This window comes from Chrysochloris asiatica, unplaced genomic scaffold (genome assembly GCF_000296735.1).
Source record: "Chrysochloris asiatica unplaced genomic scaffold, ChrAsi1.0 scaffold00326, whole genome shotgun sequence".
Taxonomy (NCBI): domain Eukaryota; kingdom Metazoa; phylum Chordata; class Mammalia; order Afrosoricida; family Chrysochloridae; genus Chrysochloris; species Chrysochloris asiatica.
The window spans coordinates 1,476,682-1,500,123 of NW_006408844.1; the positions used below are offsets into that span (position 1 = coordinate 1,476,682).

General features: G+C 46.8%; 1 protein-coding gene across 1 annotated transcript in view; it reads left to right on the plus strand.

Moving 5' to 3' along the window:
- The first annotated feature begins 2,122 nt into the window (after nucleotides 1-2,122).
- Nucleotides 2,123-23,442, plus strand: part of SLCO2B1 (solute carrier organic anion transporter family, member 2B1) — a 43,369-nt gene continuing 22,049 nt past the window's right edge. The window contains exons 1-7 of the mRNA XM_006875436.1: nucleotides 2,123-2,126; nucleotides 4,732-4,862; nucleotides 6,011-6,148; nucleotides 8,096-8,258; nucleotides 11,297-11,530; nucleotides 11,750-11,848; nucleotides 14,140-14,330. Of these exons, the coding sequence (XP_006875498.1) occupies nucleotides 2,123-2,126; nucleotides 4,732-4,862; nucleotides 6,011-6,148; nucleotides 8,096-8,258; nucleotides 11,297-11,530; nucleotides 11,750-11,848; nucleotides 14,140-14,330 (960 nt within the window). The remainder of the gene's footprint in view (nucleotides 2,127-4,731; nucleotides 4,863-6,010; nucleotides 6,149-8,095; nucleotides 8,259-11,296; nucleotides 11,531-11,749; nucleotides 11,849-14,139; nucleotides 14,331-23,442) is intronic.

Below are 23,442 nucleotides of genomic sequence, written 5' to 3' on the forward strand. Positions count from 1 at the left end.
TAAACTGGAGTATGGATAAAAGGGAGTCAGCTAATTCAGAAAGAATTCTGCTGGGGAGTGAGGTGAATGGTGATGTCAGAATGGAGCCCGAAACTTGGAGCGGGACCAGATGTGTGTGGGAAAGGAATGGATTCAGTTGGTTCTTGTTGCCTTACAGTGTTTGAAGACTTTCCAGGAAAAGGGGGGGCAATAGCCCTCTGTGGGTGTCCACTGTGTGCTGTGCACTGAGCCAGGTGTCCTAGATGCCTTACCTGCTTGACAAAGATACTCTTATCCTCACTTTGCAGTTAAGGAAACGGAGGAGCAAAAAGATAGAGGATGTTTAATCTACCGTGGGCTGGTGGCAAAGCTGGGATTCACACTCAGGTCTAAGGACTCTAAAGCCTGTACTCAGCCCCGCTTCTCCCTGAGATTTGCTGTTTGAAGCTGGGGAATGACTGAAGAGGGCAGGAATCCTCCTGGGCCTTTGTGACAAAGAATGGGCAGAGAAAGGCTCCCTGTCAGGCTGGTCTCTGAAACCTTGTCCCTCATTCCCCCAGCTCAACTGGTGTGCGAAATGCTGATAACAGATAGTGAGAGCTAGACCCTCTGTCTGGCAGACACAGTCTCTTACTGACCAGCTACCTAGTAAGCAAAGTTTCTGGCTGACTGACAGACTTTGTCTGACTAGCTTACGGACCTGACAGGTCATTGAAAGACAGCTGATGACTGAATTATCAACGGAAGTACATGGGCATGTCTGAATGAGTAACCAGTCAAGTAACTGGCTGACAGGCAGACAGAGCCCCTGCCTGCTAGCTCCTGGGTTATGGGCTCTCAGCTCTTAGAACCACCTGACCTACTTGGGGTCCCCTAACTTGATAAGCCACCTGGGAGAGATAGGGGCTTCATGGCCCTCTCTGAATTCCTATCCTAGGGTCAGTCTTAGCTCACAGGCCATCCTTGGCCCAGGTTCACACCTACAGCTGACCCCCACCCCCTGACCCGGTCAAGGGCTGGCCCTGACAAAAGCTTCCAGGAACAGGAAGGGTCTCAGTGTCCCTTCCATGTAAGAAGAAGGCCCTGGTGTCAGAGTCTTCCTTCCAAGGGGAGATCTGTCTTCTATAGGAGAGTCAGACTGTTTGCTGCCAGCCCTTCAGTAGAGGCCTCAACTCACAGGAAGAAGTTGGATAGGACTGATGACCTGTCTGTCCAACACCTCCGAGTGACCAACTTGATTACCCAATCTGCTGACTGACACCTGCTCTCAGAGGCCAAGGCTTCCATTCTAGATCCAGAAGTTCAGGCTACATGCCCTCATGAAACAGCCATTATCTTTGAAGGATAAGATAACCCAAGGCCAGACTTTGACCCTGGGCAGAGGAAGCTGAGAGGGAAACTTCTGGCAGTGGTGGTGGTGGTGGTTATGTGCCCGGGAGTTTGTTCCAACTCATAGCAACCATGTATAGGGTTTCCAAGGCTGTAAATCTTTACAGAAGCAGAAAGCCTCATCTCTCTTCCACAGAATGACTGGTAATTTCAAAGTACTGACCTTGAGGTTAGCAGACCAACTTGTAACCACTACACTACCAGAGCTCCTTGGAAGCTTCTGAGAGAGCCAGAAATGGGACTGAGGCAGAATCCAGAAAGGTGAACAGATAGGTGAGCAGGCTGGAGGCAAGATCAGGTGAGAGGGTGGAGGTTGGAGCCAGGGTTAAAAGTTTGGGCTGCAGGGAAGATGTCCCCAAGTATACATAAGAGCTAAGCAATGGGTCCAGGATCTGACCTGGGGCTCAGACTGAGCCATGGGTAGAGAAAAGACTCTGGGCTGGTCCACTGACCTTCAGCCCCCAACTCCATCCATTCCTTGGGACATATATGTCAGCGACTTTTGCTGTCTCAGCCTCAGCTGGAATCTGGTTAACCCCTGATCCCTTGGTGGCAGGCACTGCTTCCTTTGAGGTGACCTGGCTAGTTTTGGTTGGGCTGAGGCAGGGCAGAACATCATATTTATTTCCCACATCAAGTGATGTTGATGTTAACACCTGGACCAATGTCAGTCAGCAGAGCTTGTGACTTCTGAGCCTTGCTGCCCTCCCCAGAAGCAAAGGTATGGAGTGGTGGTGAGGGTTTCCAAGCGAGTATGCGTAAGGTGTGTAGCACAACACCTAGGACATAGTACGTGGCTACACCAACTCGACAGCACTTAACAACAACAACAACAACAGTGTCTGCTGGGTGATAGGAACTGAGACCCAGAAGTGGTCCCTTAAGTCTCCCCTGGAAGAATCTGCTTTGAACCCCCTTACTTCCTCTTCTTTTTGAAAGTGTCCTCCTCAGAGTCTGCCCTCAAATTCTCCTCCTTTGGCTCAGCTCCTGATTTCCTCCCTATCATGTGTCAAGCTTTGCTTAGCTTTCTCCTTGTTCTTTCTGAGTGTTTACGCCTCTGAAAAGGACTCCTCCCCAACAATATGCACTGCCATTTCCTCAAATTCCTCAGGTTATCTGAAGAGACATTTTTCCAAAGAAGATATGACCAATACGCACATGAAAAAGAGGCTTTGTGCCATTAGTTTGCATCAGGAAAATGGAAACAATTTCACACCCTCTAACTGGGAAGCTACCACTTCACACCCTCTAACTGTTGCTGTCTTCAATTCATGGCGACCCCATGTTTGTTGGAGTAGAGCTGTGCTTCATTGGTTTTTTTAGTGGCTGATTGACATCCCCAGGTCTTTCCTTCAAGGGGCCTCTGAGTGGAATCAAATCCTCCATGTTTAGGTTACCAGCTGAGCATGTTAATAGTTTCCGCACCCAGGGATTTCTCATATTCACCATGATGTCCATATTTTACAAGTCAGATCATAGCAAGTGTTGTTGAGGATGTGAAAAAATTGTAACCCTCATACATTGCTGGTAGGAAAGTAAAATGGTGCAGCCACTGGAGAAAACAGGTTGGTGGTGTCTCCAAAATATAAAGACAGAGCTACCATGTTGTCGTTGTTGTTAAGTGCCATCGAGTTTGTTCCGACACACAGTGACCCTCTATAAGGTTTCTGAGTAGCGGCTGGTGAGTTTGAACTGCTGACCTTGCAGTTCAAACCAACCTTGTAGTAGAGTGCTTATCCTACAGTGCCATACCAGGACTTTGACCCAGCAATTCCACTCCTAGTTATCTTCCAAAAAAACTAAAAACATGTCCAAACAAAAGCTTGTGCACAAATGTCCATAGCAGTATTATTCACAGTAGACAAAAAGTGAAAACAACCCAAATGTTTAGCAACCGATGAATAGATAAACAAAATGTAGTATTTTGAAAAATGGAGTATTATTCAAACATGGAAAAAGAATGGAGTACTGATGCATGCTACAACATGGATGAACCTTGAAAACATTATACTAAGTGAAAGAAATCAGTCACAGAAATGTTACATAATTGTATGGTTTCATTTATATGAAATTTTCAGAAATAGCAACTTTTTAGACACAGAAAGTAATTTACTGATTGCCAGAGGTTGGGGCTTGTGGACTGGGGAAGACTACTAAGGTATGAGGTTTTTCATTAGGGTGAGGAAATGTTCTGGAGGGAACTAAATAATGCTGATGGTTGTACATTTTGTAAATGAACTAAAACCCACTGCATTGTACACATTTAAAGGGTGGATTTTGTAGTATGTGAATTAAATCTCAATTTAAACAATGAATTCCCCAGACTCCCAGGGATCCCAAATGAGGAACAAGTCTGGAGCTGGAATGAGAAGAGTAATGACCTCAGGAGTGTCCCCGGACCACCTCAGGTCCCAGAAGAAGTTTGTTGAATGAGGGGAAACTCCTGACAGAGTTGAGAGGGATTTGAAACAATGGCAGAGGATTCTGACAGGAAGTAGGGCCTCAGAGAGAGAGGAAGGTCAAGGAGACTTGGACTGCTTAAAGAGGCCAGTGATTTCCATCTAAATGAAGGAGTGGACTCTCCCAAATCCAGATTTCTGAGCTCCCCATTGAGATTAAAGATTAGGAAATCCTGGGAGGTGCCTCTGAAGGGGTTCTGTTTCCATTTCACCTAACTAAGAAGGATACTGGCATGCTTATGATGGAAGAGAAACAACATGTCTAATGAGGGCCAAGGGTCCAGGTTCTAACCATGGTCCTGCCTCCTGAGTCCTAGGTCTGCACTTTATCCTGGAGAGGGTGAAATGAGGAGATCCCTGAGAACCCTTTTTGTACTGATCACCAACATTGTTTCCTGGGAAAAGGTGATGTTATGTTGAAAGGGTTGCAATCAATGAGATGAAATAAAATGTGTATGAACTGTCAAATGTAAAATTGATGATCTACTCTGTAAACCTTCACAATACATTTTAAAAAGCAAAAGAACAAAAGTTATCTCCACTTCTAGACCCAAGGGGGTGCCGAAGGAGTTCATTCATCACTGCTGCTGAGGTACTTTGTTGCTTGCAGGTTGGTGTGCTGGGGGAGCTTCACAGCTTCTTTCTAGAAGAAAAGTGTATGTTTGGGATGGAGTGACTGTGTAACCCGTAATAGGTATGATCAGGTGAAGCACACACCTTCTTAGGAAAGCTCCTTGCAGCACCAAAACCCAGGAATCAGAAGGGCAGAGGTGCTTCAAGTCTCAGTTTCTTGGTAACCACTGAGGTTTGTTTCTCCTAAAGCACCTTAGTCTGGAGCTACCTGGGGCAGGACATTTTTTGGGATGTCACCTCCACTCTCACTCCCTCACTGTCTATCCCACAGGGCCAGCAGGTGAGGGACCCCAGGTGTCAGACAAGGACATCAAAATCACAACCGACACAGAGGACACACCTGGAGGCAAAGCCAGCCCAGACCCTCAGGACCTGCAGTCAAGTGTGTTCCACAGCATCAAGGTAACTCTCGGGGCCTGCCAGAGGCATTGGGCATAAAACCCAGCTGAGAAAGCTCCGCCATATACTGCTGTAAAACGCAAAGCCAGTTGTTGCCTCAATTTCTTCACCTGTATAATAGGCAGTTATGAGGATCAGAGGAACGGTGTACAAGCACCTTTAGCTTGGTTTTGGACACATGGAAGGTGTCCAGTAACTTTTCCTTCTGTGGATAGTGAGGTTCAAGTCCCCTGATTTCCATAGAGGCATAACAAGGATCCAGAGGTCTTGAACCTGCATGAATACCGAGGAGTTCTAGGTGGCCCCAAGCATTTGAACTCCCACTGAGCACCTACTGGATGCCTGACCCTGTCATGGGCTGTTCCTGCATGATCTTATTTAGTTCCCACAGCCCTGGACATGTTCTCATTGTACAGATGAAGAAACCAAGACTCAGAAGAAAAGACTGAATGCTATGAAGCTCTGGCTTGGATATTCTTTTTAAAGTATTTGAAGAAGGATTTTCTTCTCTTAGGAACCCTACCAGATTTTCCTGGAGAAGCCAGGCTGGCATATTTGGGGAGGTGGGGGTGGGTGGGGCAAGGCAGAGTAGGAAGGATAAAATGGGGATTTGGTGTATACAGGCCTTCTCACAGGGAATTTATAGGGGAGATCCAGGTGAGAGTGTTGGGGAAAAGGATCTGGGTGAATCTGGGTGAACTGGCTTCTTGGAGAGAGTAGGGTGGTAGAAGCAGAGTGAAAGGTTCCGTCTAGCTCATAGAGGAGCTCTGAGGGTTAGAGAGGGTTCCACCATTCCTGGCCCTATGAAAGCCCTACTCTCAGCCCCTAGATTCCTGAAGTTTTGGGGTCTGTACGAGAAGCCTTGGCTACTTCACTAATTCACTTTTCCCCACTCCTCTCTGTGTCTCTCTTCTCTTATTCTTGACTCACCCTCCCTAACTTTTCTCTTCTCCTGTGCATGTCTCCTAACTCTGGTTCCTCATCTCTCTGTCTTTGTCCCTCTCCTGACCTCACTCTCCCTCTCTCCTCTACTCCACCTCTCTCCCCGTCTCCTCCTCCACTGATGGTTCCTCCACCCACCTCTGCTGTGTCTCCCCTGTATTCTTTCTCTGCCTCCTTGCCCACTACCATCTTTCCGGCCACCCTGGCAGTTCTTTGTCCTGTGCCACAGCCTGCTGCAGCTGGCACAACTCATGATCTCCGGCTACCTCAAGAGTTCCATCTCCACCGTGGAGAAGCGTTTCGGCCTCTCCAGCCAGACTTCGGGACTGTTAGTCGCCTTCAACGAGGTACTTACCCTGGCCAATCTGTACCTCAATTCTCCCTTCTTTCTTTCTCTCCCAGAGCCTTCAGGCAACTCCTACCACAGGTCCCTCCCGAAACTCCCTTTAGATTGTCCTTTCCAAAACTTCCTGGCCTAGACACTGACCCACTACATGCTTAAAATAGAGGTCCAGTGGAATTCACTATCTGCCCAAGTTTGCTAAAGACCTAGCCATCCTTCCCTTGGGAGCACTCTAAATGGGAGACAGGGAGTATTTGATAGTTGGGTCCCATGTCTACCCTCTCTCCCTCTGGTTCCTTTACTCTTCTAGGTACCTAGCTATTGTTTGTCTTGGAAAGAGTTAGAAGAAACCACTTCAACAGTAGCAGGAAAAGGTTCAAATTAGGTCAAAGGAAGAACTTTCAAACCTGGAGGAGGGTGATGGAGGCAGGAATGATTCCATGGCCTAGAATGTCAGTCAGTCCTCAAAGTTGCCTGGGGATCCTAGGGCCAACCTCCATCTAGGAGGGGAAGAACTGCTCTGGGTGAATTTGGAGATCAGAGTCCAGCTGTGGCCCACTCCCTCCCCCAGCAGCTGCTTTCACTCTCAGAGTAGGCAGCTGTTCAGAGAACATTTTCTTCTTTCTACACTCCAGCAGATTTCTGGGAGGTCCCCTCTCCCTCTTGGGTAACGTCTCACATTCCTCCCAACCCAGTCCTGCCTGCTACCCAGTGTCCCCAAATATCCTTCATCACTCCACCTCCAGATCTCATATTCTGGAACCCTGGAAAAGTCACTCCCCATCTCTGAGCCTCAGTGTCCCATCTATAAAATGGATGTGATTGTACTTCTCAGAGTCAATCCTGCTGATAGCACCCCACTTACCCAGTGAGGAGCCTGGGGCTCAAGGGTGAGTATCTCACCCGTGGTCACCAGTCAGCCAGCTGTGGAGTCAGGACTGAAAGCCAGGCTTCTGACTGCAGATCCTGCCCCACCCTTGCAAATCCCCAAGTTGCCTCCTGCACCCACAGTTTGGAATTTTGGTTCTAGGGTACAAAATTTCAAGGCTTAATCTTCTGGTTTTACACTTTCCTTATGAGTTTCTCTCATCCATGACTTCTCAGAAACTCAAAACCCCTTTCCTTGACTGCCTTCTCCATATTCTCACATAGGGCACAAACCGTATTCCAAAATGAATTTGAACCTCTGTCCCTGCCCTCTTTGTCCTTATTTTTCTTCCCTAATGGGGAGTCCTACACTGTTGGACAAGCACTGGACTGCTAACCAAAAGGTTGGCTGCTCAAACCCACCAGCCACTCCTTGGAAACCCTGTAAGGGGGGCGCTGAGTTGGAATTGACTTCATGGCACTTAACAACAACAATGGGGCAGTAGGACCCTTCCTAGGAGAATCCAGAATCTGTATGCATAAGAAGGACCAAAATAAAAAACCAAACCCACCACCATTGAGTCGATTCTGACTTACAACATCTTTGTAAACCAGAGTAGAACTGCTCCATAGACTACCTCATCCTCCTACCACAGAGTGGGTGAACTTTTCGATTAGCAGTCAAATGTTTAACTACTGCAATACCAGGGTTCTTAAGAAGAACTTGTTGCTGTATGCCATCAAGTCAGTTCTGACTCATAGCCACCCTGTGTAAAGATTTACAGCCTCAGAAACCCTGTATAGGGTTGCTATGAGTCAGAACCGACTCCACGGCACTTAACCACCACCATAGGGTTTTCTAGAGTGGCTGGTGGGCTTGAACTGCTGACTTTGTACTTAATGCAGTTAGCAGTCCAGTGCTGATCCTACAGCACCACACCACTGCCCCAGAAGGACCTAGATGATTGTTATTTGGCCAGCGAATCCACTACACTGATGGGGAAAACCGAGGTTGGCAACAGCAATAAGGATGGGACCTCTCCCACCAGGCTCAAATATAATGGGTCTCCTTGCCCTTTTGCAGGTGGGAAACACAGCTCTGATTGTGTTTGTGAGCTATTTTGGCAGTCGGGCACACCGACCTCGACTGATTGGCTGTGGGGCTGTCCTTGTGGCCCTGGCAGGCCTGCTCATGAGCCTCCCACATTTCATCTCAGAGCCTTACCGCTACGACCACACCAGCCATGGTAAGAGTGAGACGTGTTGAAGATGGAAATGAGGAATTGCATTTTGTGCACCAGGGCCTTCTCCACACCATCATCATCAGGATCGGCCAGGGCGCCTACCATTCCCCAGCCCCAGCCCCACTGCCTCTCTGAGTCCCAGGTATTGGATATAGGGCACAGTGGATCCCAGAGAGGAGTGGTGAGACCCCCTAGTCTCTCTTGGTGACAGTCTGCTTGTATGTTCTTGTGGGGGGGTGGTTGCAATGTAGGTAAATTTACAATACATCTTAATTTAGGGCTTGACATGCCCTAAATTAGGAAATCATTGTGGAAAAATAATACTTACAATGCACCAGACACTATTGTCAGCACTTTACAAACATTAGTACATTTAATCCTTGCAAGAAGCTAAAACATCAGTGAATTAATGAACAGATTAATGAAAACATGGAAGAATTTTTAACAAGAACAGTAAAGCCCCGTTCAGCTCTGGGATTTTGTTGAGGGGCTACTTGACAGATGAGTGCCTGTCCCTTATAAAATGAACCAAGACCTGAGTATTCATCCTCTCCTATTCACCTATCCATCTGTTCATCCACTCACCCAATCACCCAACCATTTATCCACTTACTCATCTAATCGATTATCCATCCATCCATCCATCCATCCATCCATCCATCCATCCATCCATTTTGTGGCTTACCCCAAAACCCTTAGTGATGGCTACTTTGTGCCAGGCTCTCACAGGGGACTCAGTCCTTGACTCCAGGGAACTCTGAGTCTGAAGTGAGAAGAGGGGGAGGAGAGACAGACAAACAATGGCCCCACAGTGTGTAATCTGTGTGAGGAGGGAAACCTAAGGGCTATAGCCCAGATCTCAGTCTGTTGTTGTTAAGTGCCCTTGTGTTGGTTCTCATTCATATCAATCCTGTATAGTGTTTCCCAGGAGCGACTGGTGGGTTTGAACCACTGACTTTGTGGTTAGCAGTCCAGTGCTTACCCTATAGTGCTACATCAGGACTCCATTTTCCAGTCTAGCAGCAGGGATTTCCCAGAAGAGGAGGCTGTCAAAGAACATTTGTCCTCTCTTGTCCTCCCATGGCTCACACCTCTGGGCCTCCCAATCTGTGCCAGTGGAGAGACGACCAGTCCCAGTAACTCCCAGTGGAATGCAGGGTTGGAGTAAGCTTAGACACCTCTGCTACAAGGCATAGAGTCCAGCACCTTAGGAGGTGGCCAGAGGGAGTCATTTGAGCCCTGAGTACAGGGAGGACATTTACAGCTGGAGGTAACTGGAGGAGGTGACATTTGAACTTCCATTTCAGGTGGCTGAGCCACATGGGCCAAAGCAGAGAGTGGGAAAGTGTAGAATGTACCTAAGGAATGCAGAGTAGTTTATCTAAGCTTGAGATGACAGTTATCAAGAGGACTAATTGGCATGCTGAGCGATAACATTCCTCACTTTCATTTGTCCAGAATTTTTACTACAAAGAAGCTATTTCTGTGTGGGGTCATATACATTCTTCTTCATCCTCATTGCCCTGCTCCACCCTAGGCTTCCTGTGAAGACCTGCTCCTGACTGAGCCTCAGTCTTCACCTCTGCTCAGTGAATGAACACACTCAGTGAGCTCCCAGAACCTGTTCTATTCTGACATTCCAGGCTACTTCATGCATCTATTCTTTATCCAATATTTATATAATTTATGTAATAGTTCTACCATGTGCTAGGTACTTAATCTTCACCACTTAATCTTCACAACCCTGAGAGGTAGATGTTATTGTTTAGCCTATTTTGTAAATGAAGAAACCAAGGCTCAGAGACGAGAGGAACTTTCCCAAGGCCCACAGCCAGTAGAATTATGGCACATCCAGGTAGCTTGTCCTGAAGCCCCTGTTCTGTTTCTAAATTCCTTCTCCGTAGAACTTCCATTCTAGAAGACTTGTTTGAGAGATAAGAAATTAGAGCTCAGAGAGGGTAAGGGCCTCTGTCAACGTCACATGGCAGCCTCTGTTGAAGACTTGCGTTCAAATTTCTTGACCTTGGTTCACATGGAACATTCCAATCCTAAGGTTGCTCTTCAGACTGGGTGAACACAGCTCAAAGCCCTGGCTCCTGGAAAGGGCTTGGCAGGCTATAGACAGAACGCTACTTCTACATCCGCATTATGGATAATAATAGTGTGTCTCCTCAAGTTTGCACACCAAATATTGGTGAGCTGCAGGGAACAAATATCTTGTACTAAATTAAGAAGTTCAAATTTACTGCACTCTGAAGCTATGTCCTGAGCTGACACCAAATCCCACAATGAACTCAAACGTCACCAGAACCCTCCACACCTCAGCCCTAGCTTCCTTCTCCTGCTTAATCCTGCCTTCAGTCCTGGCCTTGCCCTTCACACTCTGACCCAGCCATCCTGCCTATTCTGCCAACATAATGGCTTTCAAACCACTGGTTATATGCTGTGGTCTCTCCCTTTTCTCTTCACTCTCAGGAAAATCTTGTTTGCTCTTCCAGATCCAGTTCAAACTCTACCTACTTTGAGCATCCTACCCCACCCCAAAAGTGCTTCCACATACCTCTGCTCAGAAGGGGATATAGGGTTAAAGAGCATGTACTCTGAGACCAGAATGCCAGGGTTCAATCCTGGCTCTGTCCCTTGCCAGTTGCTGTCTGAGCATCACTTTTCTCATCTGTGAAATGGGGTAATGAGCACACCTAGCCCCTAGATTTTTAGTGAGGGGTTCAGTAATTTATATACAAAAGACTTGTAACAGTACTTTGCATCATCAAGTGCTATGTGAACATCAGCTATTGTCACCCAGAGGTCCCTGGGTGGCACAAATGGTTAAGCACCCAGTTACTAATGGAAAACCTGGCAGTTTGAATCCACCCAGAGGCACCTTAGAAGAAAGACCTTGTAGTCTACTAAGGAAAGATGACAGTTACTGAAAACCTATGGAGCACAGCTCTACTCTGACATGCATAGGTTCACCATGAGTAGGAATCCACTTGATGACAACTGGCTTATTGTCATATCATTTTCTGTTGTCACCTTAGAGGATCTACCACAGGACTCTGAGGCTTCCCTGTGCCTCCCCATGACCTCAAACCCAGCACCGGCCTCCGTCAATGGTACCTGCTCCAGCTACGCAGAGGCACAGCATCTGACAGTGGTGGGGATAATGTTCATGGCACAGACTCTGCTCGGGGTGGGTGCTGTGCCTATTCAACCTTTTGGCATCTCCTACATCGATGACTTTGCCCACAACAGCAACTCACCACTCTACCTTGGTGAGTGCTAGTCCCACCCCTCCAGGCTCTGAGGGCCAGGCCCAGCTCGGGTGAAAGGGATCACAGGTAGGGATTGGACATGACTGAATCCCTAACCTCTGCCCCATCGGCCCAATAAAAGCTTGAATAAGTCCTGACCAGGGGAAACAGGCTACTCCTGTCCACTAGCTGTTGAGGGAAATCAAGACGACAGGGCCTAACCTGGGCTTTGTGTTGCAGGGATCCTGTTTGCAGTGACCATGTTGGGACCAGGCCTGGCCTATGGGCTGGGTGGCCTCATGCTGCGCCTGTATGTGGACATTGACCGGATGCCAGAAGGTGAGCTTCCTCCTCCTCACTCAAGGCCAGCCCAGACTGATTGCTGATCTTGTAGAAGATACTCAGTTGGGGGACTTGGCCTGGGAGAAGCCTCCCAGCCCCTTTGAGCCTTGGTTTTCTCATCTTTGAGACAAGGTCAGTGACCTCTGTCTTGTCTGTCTCCTAGAGCTGTAGTCAAAATTCAAAGAGATGATGGAAATGAACTGTAAAGTACCATTAGAGGAGGAATTGTGCTTTCTGCTACCAGCATCATGAGTCTTCACCTTAGTCCATACCTTGTTTCCTCAGGCCCCCCAGCCTCACGCTCAGATATACTATGGAGAATACAAACACTCTCTCTTAGTTTGTAGGACGTCCTGGTGTGGTGCTGCAGGTTAGTGCACTGGACCACAAGGTTGGTTTGAACCGCAAAGTCGATGGTTAATTCACCAGCTGCTCCTCAGAAACCCTATACAGGGACACTATGAGTTGGAACCGACTTGATGGCATGTAACAATAACCAACTTTACAAGGAAACAAGACTCAGAGGTAAAGCAGAAAGGATGACAGCAGAGTGGAGATGACTTTTTGAACAGAACTCTATGACTCAATGTGTGGCATTGAACTCTACCAGATGACCTCTAAGGGCTCCTCTAGTTCTGACCACCTCAGAGTTCAAGAAACTGCTGGACACATAATCTGGGGTCCAGGGGTCTCTGGTCCAGGTTGTGGTTAGTGTGGGCCAAGGAGTGGGACTGAAGATTGTCCTGAAGGCAGGCGAGGAGCTCTGGGTGGTTGTGGAGTGGACTAGAAACTCATGTTTGAACATTCTTGCTCAGAACCTTCTGCTACTCAGAAGTCTCACCTCTCATCTGGAGATTTTCCCATAGGTCCTAAAATTCTCAGGGTAACATGCAGGTAACATGCATACTGCTAGATGGACACGTGGATGCTTTTGTTACGATGTCTCTCCATTCACAACAGGTGTAGGCAGCTTTGAAGTAGAGTCAGGATGGACAGCCCCACCCAGCCCGCTTCCTTCTAGCAAGCTGGGCACAGAAGCTACATCTGGGCTCAGGCTGTAACTCTCTATTGACAGAAGATCCAGGGAATCAAGGTTCCTTCAACACACACCCAGTTCTAGGGGAGGGGACATGACTTGACATCATCTTGGCAAATGTGGACTGAAGTGCCACCTCCCTAGTTCTTTTTCTGTGGGGGATTTCACAGGGTAGGAGGATCCTCTGTAGGCACAGAGGAATATGTGAGAAGCAGAGGAATTGAGGATGGGCATGTATGAACTCTCATTGGGCTGGCATAGGTGCAGGAGGAACACTAAGTGGAGGCAGAAACCAAGTCCAATCAGTGCTAAGGTCAGTCTACTCCCAGCTTGATAAACACACTTGATGACTGTGTGCATGGGCTTCTTGATCCAGGAGGAGTGCAGAATCAAGCATGGGGTGGGGTGAGGTAGGGGGTCAGTTTTAGGGTGCACTGGTATTTTTAAAGCCTTCCCAGATACTGTAGAGATTGAAGGAGAATGATGCCTTGGGGTCTAAGAGGCTTGATGGGAAAATCTCTACATTCTAGTAAGGAGACTGGAATTATCTAGGATAATCTAGTTTTAGCTACACCTGGAGGGGGATCAAAACCACCTGGGGAGCTTATCAAAGATCCAGATTCCTTAGCTACCTTCCCACCCCATCCTATGGAAATTCTAAGTAGGTTTTAGGCAAGATCTAGCATTTTGGACAAGCATGCAAGGCGATTTCAATCATCATGCAAGTCTAAGAACTGCAAGAGTAGTTTCAATTATATATTTAACACCAACAAACACAATAGCATTGCTCTTAATAAAAATAAGAAAAGTGAATATCTGTTTAGCAGTAGTATGTGCCAGGCACTATTCTAAGTGTTTCACATGTTCCTATAATTCCCAGAACAATCCTATGACGTAGGTACTATTAGTATCCATATGATACGAAGGTAGAAACAGAGACAAAAAGAGGTTAAGTAACTTGCCCTAGGTGATGCAGCTAGTATTGGGATTCAGGCTTAACAATTCATTTCTAAAGTCCATGACCATGGCCACTATACTGCAATGTCTGAAGTGCAGAAAGAGCCAGGGACTTGCCTAAGGTCACACAAGCCATAACTTGTAGAGTCAAGGTCAGAACCCAGCTCTCCTGACTCCCAGTTTAAGCCTCTCTCTGCTGCTCCAGTCTGACTCACATCTCAGAGGCCAGCTCTTCAGTGGTGGCCTACAAGTGAGGGCCCATCCTGACCTAATGTCATTGTTGTTTCTCTTCTAGGTGGCATCAGTCTGACTTCAAAAGACCCCCGATGGGTGGGTGCTTGGTGGCTGGGTTTCCTTATCTCCGCTGGCACTGTGGCACTGGCTGCCATCCCCTACTTCTTCTTCCCCAGGGAGATGCCCAAGGAGAAGCATGAGATTTGCTTCCACACAAGGATCTGGTCAATTATAGCCTCATCTGCCAGCAAAGTAAGTCCCCACCAACCACTCCCTCTGCCCTAGTTGGGGCCCCAGCTTCCCCCTACTTGTCTTCTCCTGTAACCATAGTTTATATCTCTTCTGGACACTGGACTTCACGTCTTACCACACTCATGAAGGCCTGCAAGGTGAGCATTACCTGTCCCCTTTCAGTGAGGATGTTAAGGACCAGAGAGTGGAAGGGACTTAAAGTGTTCTAGGGATGTTAAGAACTGAGAGGATGCAGAGGATGAGCAGAAGTTCTAGGAGGCTTCCCTGAAAGGAAGGATTTGATATGCTCTTTGGAGGATGTGTGGAAATTCAAAAAGGAGGAGGAGGGGCATTCTAGACTTGGATTGGCTGTTGAAATGAACCTGGCTATTTTGGAGACAAAGCAGAGGACCAGCATGTATTTGAGTGTCTCTCTGGACCAGGGCCCAGGCTGGACACAAAGATCAGATGTAGTCTGTACACTTAAAGAGGCTCAGATTAATGAGGACATAGATTCATGGACAAGTAACAACCATCTGGTATGATGTTCTCAGGAGATCTCATTGAATCCCCCTGCTTACCTTTTGGGGTAGGTGGTCCCCTCCTCAGAAGACCCTGAGGCTCAGCCAGGTAAGGAGATTTGCTTATTATAGTTAGTAAGAGAAGGGAAGATAGCTGAGCTAGTGAGCAGGATAAGGGGCCTCCAAGTTTCCAGGGATCCACAAAAACATAAGACTTGAAAAACAATAAGTTGGCTCCAAACTACATAAGTAGACAGCAAAACTTTTTATTTCATTTATGTCAACTTTATTACTTTTCAGCTAACATTCACACACCTTTCATTATAATTTGGAAATTTGCAGATTAGATTTTCTCTGTTCCCAAGTATGGGTGGTGATTATTGACCAAGTATGGAGGGTGATTATTGAGAAATAACAGATAATCATAAATTGAGGAAGTTAATTGTTGCCAAGTAATTTCTACCTCAAAGGGACAATTGATAAGAGTCCCAATGAGTATTTTGCAGCAAGAAAAACTCGACTCATTGTATCAAGTTGGTGCATTCAAGTATGTTTGCTATTCTGTGGAATATGTTTGAGCCTAGAAAGGGATAAATCAGGTCTGTCTAGAAAAAACTGGGATTTGAGTTCAAGTCTGTCTGATTCCTAGACCTGTCTTGCCCTACCAAACCTCACCTGGCTGGGGCAGAGGATGTGTACGTGGGAAAGGAAATCAAAGAAAAATGATACTGGAACAGCCAGGGGAAGCTAGAACAGGAAAGGCCTTAACTTTCAGGTTGAAGAGCAGAGTGTAGTCCTGGAAGGAGAGTAGGTAGGGGGGCCCATGGCTCAATCACTGGATAATGAAGGACAAGAGCAGTGTGTGAAGAGAGGAGGATAGGGTCTTTACAATGGTCTAGACAGGAGCTGCCAGCGGCCGGACCACTGCATTAGTAGTGAGGCGGGGGATAGGGATAGATCCAGGAGCTCTCCAGGAAGGTAGCTGCACAGAATTCTGCTCTGGGATGTCCCAGAGACAGTGAAGGACTGGACTGATGCTGAGAATGAGTGCAGCAGGTGCTGGAGATAAGTCAGTTGCAGGGGACGAAACCTTGAGTTTGGTCCTTCCCAGTTCTGCCTAACTCAGGCCAAAGTTTGGCTGACATGGAATTCCTGGAACTTGAGGAAGAGATTTTGTAAGTGAAGTGATCTAGAAACAGAAAGTCTGTGTTGCTGTTTACTAATCTTCAAGCCCTAAATTTGAAGAGAGAGAGGAACAGCCAGCGGGACAATCAAGTGATCTTGACTTTTGAATAGGTGAAAGATGCAAAGCTGGAGGGGAGGCTGGTGTATGCTGGCCTTACTCACATGTCCACTGTGTGACCTTGTGAAAGTCACTTCCCCATTCTGTTCCACCATGCAAGATGCTGAGGTTAGATTCCTGGAGCAATACTCTGCACCTCAGTTTCTGAGAAGGCATGGTTCCTTGAGTCAAAGCTGTTATTTGTTTCAGGGATTCTGATTTTAAGAACTATGCTTCTGTGATGCCTTGAAGCCCTGGCTCCCCAACTGTGAACCTGTCTGGCTGTCTGGATTCATTCTGTCAACACATTGGGGATGGGGAGTAGGGAGGGAAGGGGGTGAGAAGTTCTTTAAAAAGAACTGAAGGCTGAGAACATGATGATCTGCTTCCAACAACGCTCAGGCAATAAATATTGATGTGGGAGGAATTGTTCCTCCACCTCCTTGAGGCTGCCTAGGCCTGGCATGCTTTCAGTAACACCGGCTTACCTGGCCCACCTGGGTCACTGACTGGGAAGTGGATGAACCAGGAGAAAGGGCCCAATTGGCAGAAAGTCCAGGTCTCCATACCTGGGACAGGTATCTTCAGCTAGAAAAGGGAATACGCAAAGGCAAAAGAAAGGCTGGGCTATTTAAAAAGAACACTCTGAGTATAATTCCCCAGGATCTGGGCTCAGGGGCCTCCCAAATACCCTCCTCGAAGTAAATTCTGTTTTTAAAGAGTTACTCAGGAGATAAGATCTTTGGCCTCCATCTCCTTATCTGTACAGTGGGCTATTGATCTGACACGATCTGCTAGCTCTGACAGGTTCGATGATCTCTCCTCTATATGGCTCCCTGTCTCTGGAGCATTGCATGAGCATTTTCTCAGAAGAACAGAGGGGTGAATCCCACAAGCCCTGCCTCAAGGAGCTCTCAGGTAGTGAAGGGAGGTTGGGACAAGTGTATAGTGATTGGGCAGGACAGAATAATAGCTCAGGATTCTCCCATGGCTCTGACCATTTCTCTGCAGTCTCCAAAGGGAAGAATATGAGATGGGTGTGAGGGAGGTCATACAGGGGATGCCAGAAAGCAGGAGCTCTGCTTTTCTTCTCTCTATTTCTATACTGTGACTATAGAGCTCTCTCCTAGGAGTGATCCAAGGGCAGGTCCTCTGGGTGTCTCTCTAAGCCCCTCATCCCCTCTGTATAACTGACCAGTCTCTAAAGTTCTGTCAGGCCCCAGGATAGACAGTTGTGCAGAGCCCATGGAGCAAAGATGGCTTCTAGACGCCTCACATCCCTTCCTATGTCCTACTTATTCCCAGCAATTCAGACTTGTGACTCTATCCTCATCTTTTTCAAGGTAGAAAGGACTGCGTGATCATCCAGACCAACCCTCACTCCATTTTGTAGATGGACGATGTGGGTCCAGGGTATGCCCAGAGCTCAACTAGCACTAGTGACCCATGTACTCATTTATATAAATCCAGGACCTAGCCAAAGGACTGAAGAGATGTTCTCTACTCTGGTTTGGTATGGATCAAAGTTCCTTCAAACACTGGGGCTGGGGGTCATTGGAGTGATCTGCTTGAAGCGTCCCGCTGTAGAGAGAACAAGGGAAAGTGTCTCATTAGCAGGACTAGGTGTCTCCCACCCACCTGCACATACACTCTCTCTCTCACATCAGAGCAGGTCTACATTCATGTGTTTTATCTGCCAATAATTCGAATGGGATTTCAACTGTTGTTAATGACCAGTTTCGAAACCACTGGTCTAATCAAATATCCTCACTTGACATAGTATGTTTTTAAGGCTAAGGAAGAGAAGTGACAAGTAGCTGATCTAGCCCAAGAGGCAACATGCAAGAAGTTCCTCATTATCTGAGGCATCCCACGGTGGGAGGGAGGCCAGCAGCTGGCAGTGGTTAACGTATGTATGTGTACACAGCACCAGCTGCATCTGAATTCTGGCTCTGCTACTTACTAGTTCTGAGATCTGTACAGTGGGTATAATCCTAACATCTACATCTTGAGGGTACTGTGAGAATGAGGCAAAGCAGTGAGGCAGCAGATTCAATGCCTGGCACATACGGTGTGACTTAGTAAACAGGAAGGCTTGTTCTTAGCATATTCTGATCAGACCCGTTCTTCAGAAGAAAAATACTGGAATACGGTTGATTTTTTTCTAATATTCTTCTTGTTGTTAAGTACCGTTGAGTTGGTTCCAACTTATAGAGACCCTGTATAGGGTTTTCGAGGAGCAGCTGGTAAGCTTGAACTGCTTTGTAGTCCAGTGCATTAATCTACAGCGCCATCTTTATTGTTGTCAGTTTCAACTCATAGAGATCCTATATAGGGTTTTTGAGGAGTGACTGATGGGTTTGAACTGCCAACCTTGTGGTTAGCCTTCCAGTGCTTATTCTACAGCGCCACATCAGGACTCCTTCTATAGCCTATGTTCACTATAGTCCACAAAAGATTTAAAGCAGCTCATACCAAAAACATGTAGGATAACAGTAAAGTAGTGAGAATAAGGCTGCCATTTATTGCTTGCTTTTTGTGTATATTATCTCATATAGTGCTCATGAGCCACACTGATGTGGGTAGAGTTATTTACTCCCATTTTATGGATGAGTAAATCAGAGAAGTTAAATGGTCAGAGAGATTAAATAACCTGACCAAGGTCATATGCCTACTAAATGGGGAAGTCCAGGGAAACACACCTATTCCTGTTGGTTGTTGTTACTGCTGTCCAGTCAGTTCTGACTCAGAGCCACCCTGTTTAGGATTTCTGAGGAGTGACTGGTGGGCTTGAACTGCTGACCTTGAGGTTAGCAGTCTAGTGCTTATCCTACAGTGCCACACCAGGACTCCATTCCTAAGTTGTATTAGATGAATAAATAATACAAGGGTAAGGCACAGGGGGAGTGTGGGGGGATTACAAACAAAAGCAAACGATTCCCATCATGAAAGAGAGAATCATAGACAAATAGATTAAAGGGTCAATTCCGCTGATACAGGTGAACCACATATTTCAGGTTAACAAAGGGAAAAGAGGAATGGCCATTTGCATGAGAATCATTATAAGAAAGGTGGAAGCATATTTTGTTTCTCAGAGAAGCTCAAATCTCCAGGTACTCTGCTAGAAAACCTTCTCTCATTGTTGTTAACTGTCATTAAGTCGGTTCTGACTCGGCAACCATGTATAGGGATTCCAAGAGTTCCCGGTGGGTTTGAACCTTGTGGTTGCAGTTCAGTGCTGACCCTACAGGGCCATTCCAGCAGTCCAACTCTCTCCCTTAGTGGGTTAGAAAGCATAGCATCCCTGTAGTTGCTTCTTGTGGCAACAATGTGTGATGGAGCTGAGCTCTGGCACTGAACGAATTCCATAATACCTGCCCAGAATCCACTCTGCTACACAACCCCAGGACTCAATTTCCTCTGAAGATGGCTCCTGGATCCTCAGAGGCTTGACATACCATGGGGCCTGCTAGCCACTGGACCACCCACAGTCCTGCAAGTTTGCACCAGTCAGTTCTTCAACAGGGGAAGCTCTAGCTCCCTCAACCCAGACTTGATGACCTGAGAAGGTTTTCAGTAAGCTGTGGAGACCACAGGGGGGCACCGAAGCTAGGACCCTCAGTGCTCCAACACGCGCAGGATAAAGTCCCAATCCCTTGGCCTCCAAGGTCTGGCTCTAGCCTGTGTCCTGCCCCAAATGAGGCTCTTCACTAAAGCCAGTCAATTCCCCAATGTCACCTCACAACAGGCTCCTTCCTACCACCATGTTGCTTCTAATAGCCATTCCCTTCTGATCTCTCCAAATCTTTCAATCTTCGCTTCCCCGTGGAAGCCTTCCCTGACTACCGTGGCCCTTGAAGATCTGCCCCTCTCCTCTGTCTCCAAATCCCATGCTCTTTCCATAACCTGAAACAGGAGTGAGATGGAGTCGTGGGAGGAGGTCTAGATGTTTAAAAGTCTGCGCTGCATAATTTTCTGGTGACACTTCCACTTTTTGGCCTCAGTTTCCTCTTTTGTAAAAGAGGTACAATAATGATCCTGGCACCAGATGACTATGGGGATGAAATGTCATAGTGGATGTGAAAGTGCAATGTACACCATTTAGGGTTGAACATGTGGGAGCAGATGACAATGGGTTTTTGTCTTTTCTCTTAATGTGAAGACAAAGAACTCACAAAATTCTGCCTGTGTCTGAGGGCATGGCTGTCTTCCCTGAGAAGAAAAGTTACCAGTCTATCTCCAGTCCCTCCCATTTCCTCTCCTTGAGCATCCTCCCTCGCCCTCAGGCAACCTGGACCCTCTCACCATGCTGTGATGTCCCTCCCAGACCACTTGCCCCATGGCTTGACCAAAACAAGGAGATTCACCAATTCTCTTGAAGGCAGTGTTGTTCTATAGAAATATAATATGGTCCACATATTATAATCATTAAAAAAATTTTTTTGTCAGTTGCTGTCGAGTCGATTCCAGCTCATGGTGACCCATGTATGCAGAGTAAAACTGCCCCACAGGGTTTCCAACTGGCCTTTCAGAAGCAGAACACCAGGCCTGTCAAATCTTAGTTCTGCCATTTTAAACTCGATACCAAATCTCAAAGTTTGTTCTTACGTCTAAAGTAGTATGTTGCTATTGTTGTTATGTGCCCTGGAGTCAGTTCCGACTCATAACAACCCTATACAGGGTTTCTGAGGCTGTAAATCTTTATAGGAGCAGAAAGTCTCATCTTTCTCCCATGGAACAGCTGGTAGTTTCGAACTGCTGGCCTTGCGGTTCGCAGCCAGATTCGTAACCATTACACTACCAGAGCTCCTTAGTAGTAGTATAGGTCTTAAAAATCAATGCCCATCCTACCAGATCACCTTACTGATATAAAGCAAACGTTCTGAGATCTTGAGTGGTTCTCAGGCACAATGGAGGTCCCATGCCCACCCATGAAGCATCAGCTTCAGCCTACACTGGTCACTGTGGGGATTCCTACCCTCTGACCCCTGTGTTCCCTCTTAACATTCCGGAGTAGCAGGGTCTTGGTGTTTCTGGGAAGATGGGAGGCCGGGGGCCAGCTCCCTAGATCAGCCTGCAGCCTGTCCCGGTGAAGTCAACTGCTTCCTTGGGCCCGGTCTCAGTGGCTCCAGGCTCAGTGCCTCACAAGGGTCACTTTCCCAGCCACTACTTCTATTGAGTAGATTCTGACTCACTATCACCTGATAGGAGTCCTGGTATGGCACTGTGGTTTAATGCGCCAGACTGCAAAGTTGTTTGAACTGCAAGGTCGGTGGTTCAAGCTCACCAGCTGCTCCTCAAAAACCCTATACAGGGTCACTATGGGTCGGAACCGACTCGACAGCACTTCACAACAACAACATCACCTGATAAGACAGAGTAGGACTATTGTTCCTATGGTTTCCAAGTCTGTAAATCTTTACAGGAGCAGACAACCTTATTTTTCTCCCACAGAATAGCTGGTAACTTTACACCACTGAACTTGAGGTTAGCAGCCCAATGCTCAACCCACAGCACCACCAGGGATCTTTAGGAACTTCCCAGAGAATCCCAAATGGGCTCTCCTGCCTTTCCTTCCCTACAGCACATGGCATCGCTGGCTAGGGGAAGCCATTCTCTGCTTTTATATTCATACCCAAACCCAAAAAGCATTGCCATGGAGTAGAACTGCCCCCCACCCAAGGTTTCCAAGGCTATACTCTTTATGGAACTGCCACAGCGTTGTCCCTAGAAATGGCTGGTGTGACACTGTAGGATAAGCACTCAACCGCAAGGTCAGTTTGAGCCACAAAGTTGGTAGTTCAAACTCGCCAGACACTCTTTGGAAACCCTACACAGTTAGAACCAACTCAAAGGCACTTAATAACATCAACACCTTTAGATTAGCAGTCCAGAGCTTAACTACTACACCACCAAGGCTACTGCACACTCAGTCCTGGGGACTCACTTGTTCCCAGGGCCATCCTTTCCAAATAGCCCTTTACGTAAAGTCTTTCTCCTGAAACTTGTTGCTCTTCATGCTGATCTCAAACTCATAGAAAAATTGAATAAAATCAGACCCACTTACCTTTGCAAGCAGTAACTTTCCCAAGACTTCGTTTTCTCTTCTAAAAAATATGCACATCCCTGTCTCAACAGGCTTTTGTACTAGCAACAATGCAGGTAGAATCCTTTGGGCACTCACAGGCCTGGATTCCCTCCTTCCCTTGTACACCGGCCCTGAAGTCAAACTATCTGGGCTCATATCTTATCTGGATCACTTAGTTGCATTATCTGGGGCAATTTACTTCATTTCTTTTGTGTCTCAGTTTTAGCATCTGAAAAAAAGGATTTCTTGTGAGGTTTCAATGATTTAATTCTTTGGATTTCTCCCAACAGTGCCCAGCATGTAGTATGTGCTTAGTAAGCATTAACCATATTTATCACATTTCCTTCCTCCTTTCTGACAATCAGAAGGCTGTGATTGTACTACCCTAAGTCTTCTCTTGCCTTGGATAAAGGACCTCTCCACCAGTGGATGCACATAGGCCATCTTCAGCCAGGTGTTGGAGCAGCCTCCAGGTTGTCTATGGCTTCATCACAATGTGGGTTCCAGACAAGATAGAACAGAATGAGCTTGTAGACCCAAGGCACCCCAACTTCTTGTCAACTTGTATTACTGGAGGCTCCTGCTCATGGTGACTCTTGAGGTGATAACAGCCATGGGTGATGTAATAACTAAAGATTTGTTAAGTGCCGTTGAGTCGATTCTGACCCATAGTGACCTTGTATAGGGTTTCCAAGGAGCAGCTGGTGAGCTTGAACCACCGACCTTGCAGTTCAAACGACTTTGCAATCTGACGCATTAGTCCACAGCACCACACCAGGACTCCAATAACTAAAGATAGATTTATGATAATAGACATGTTGGTGGTTTTGATGGTGATGGTAGTGAGGATGGAGACTGTGAGAGTAAAGATGTTGGTGATGATGCAATAGTGACACTGATGGTGACAACGGAATAGGTGGCATTGATGGTAATGGTAGCAATGATACTGAGAATGATATTAGTAATAGAGACACTGTTGGTGACAATGGTGGTGATAGGGATGGGATTGGTGAGTTGGTGGAGCTGGTTTTGTGATAGAGATGAGATTGGTGACACTGATGTTAATGGAGACAATAGGAGGGATAATGGTGATGTTAGAGATAGTGCTATTGATGATGTTGATCATTGTGATGCTGGAGATTCTGAAGTTTCAGGTGGTAATGGTAATGATGGTTTTGGTGATAATGGTGGTGGGAAACATGACAGAGATGATGATAATGGTAATGACATTATTGGCCACTG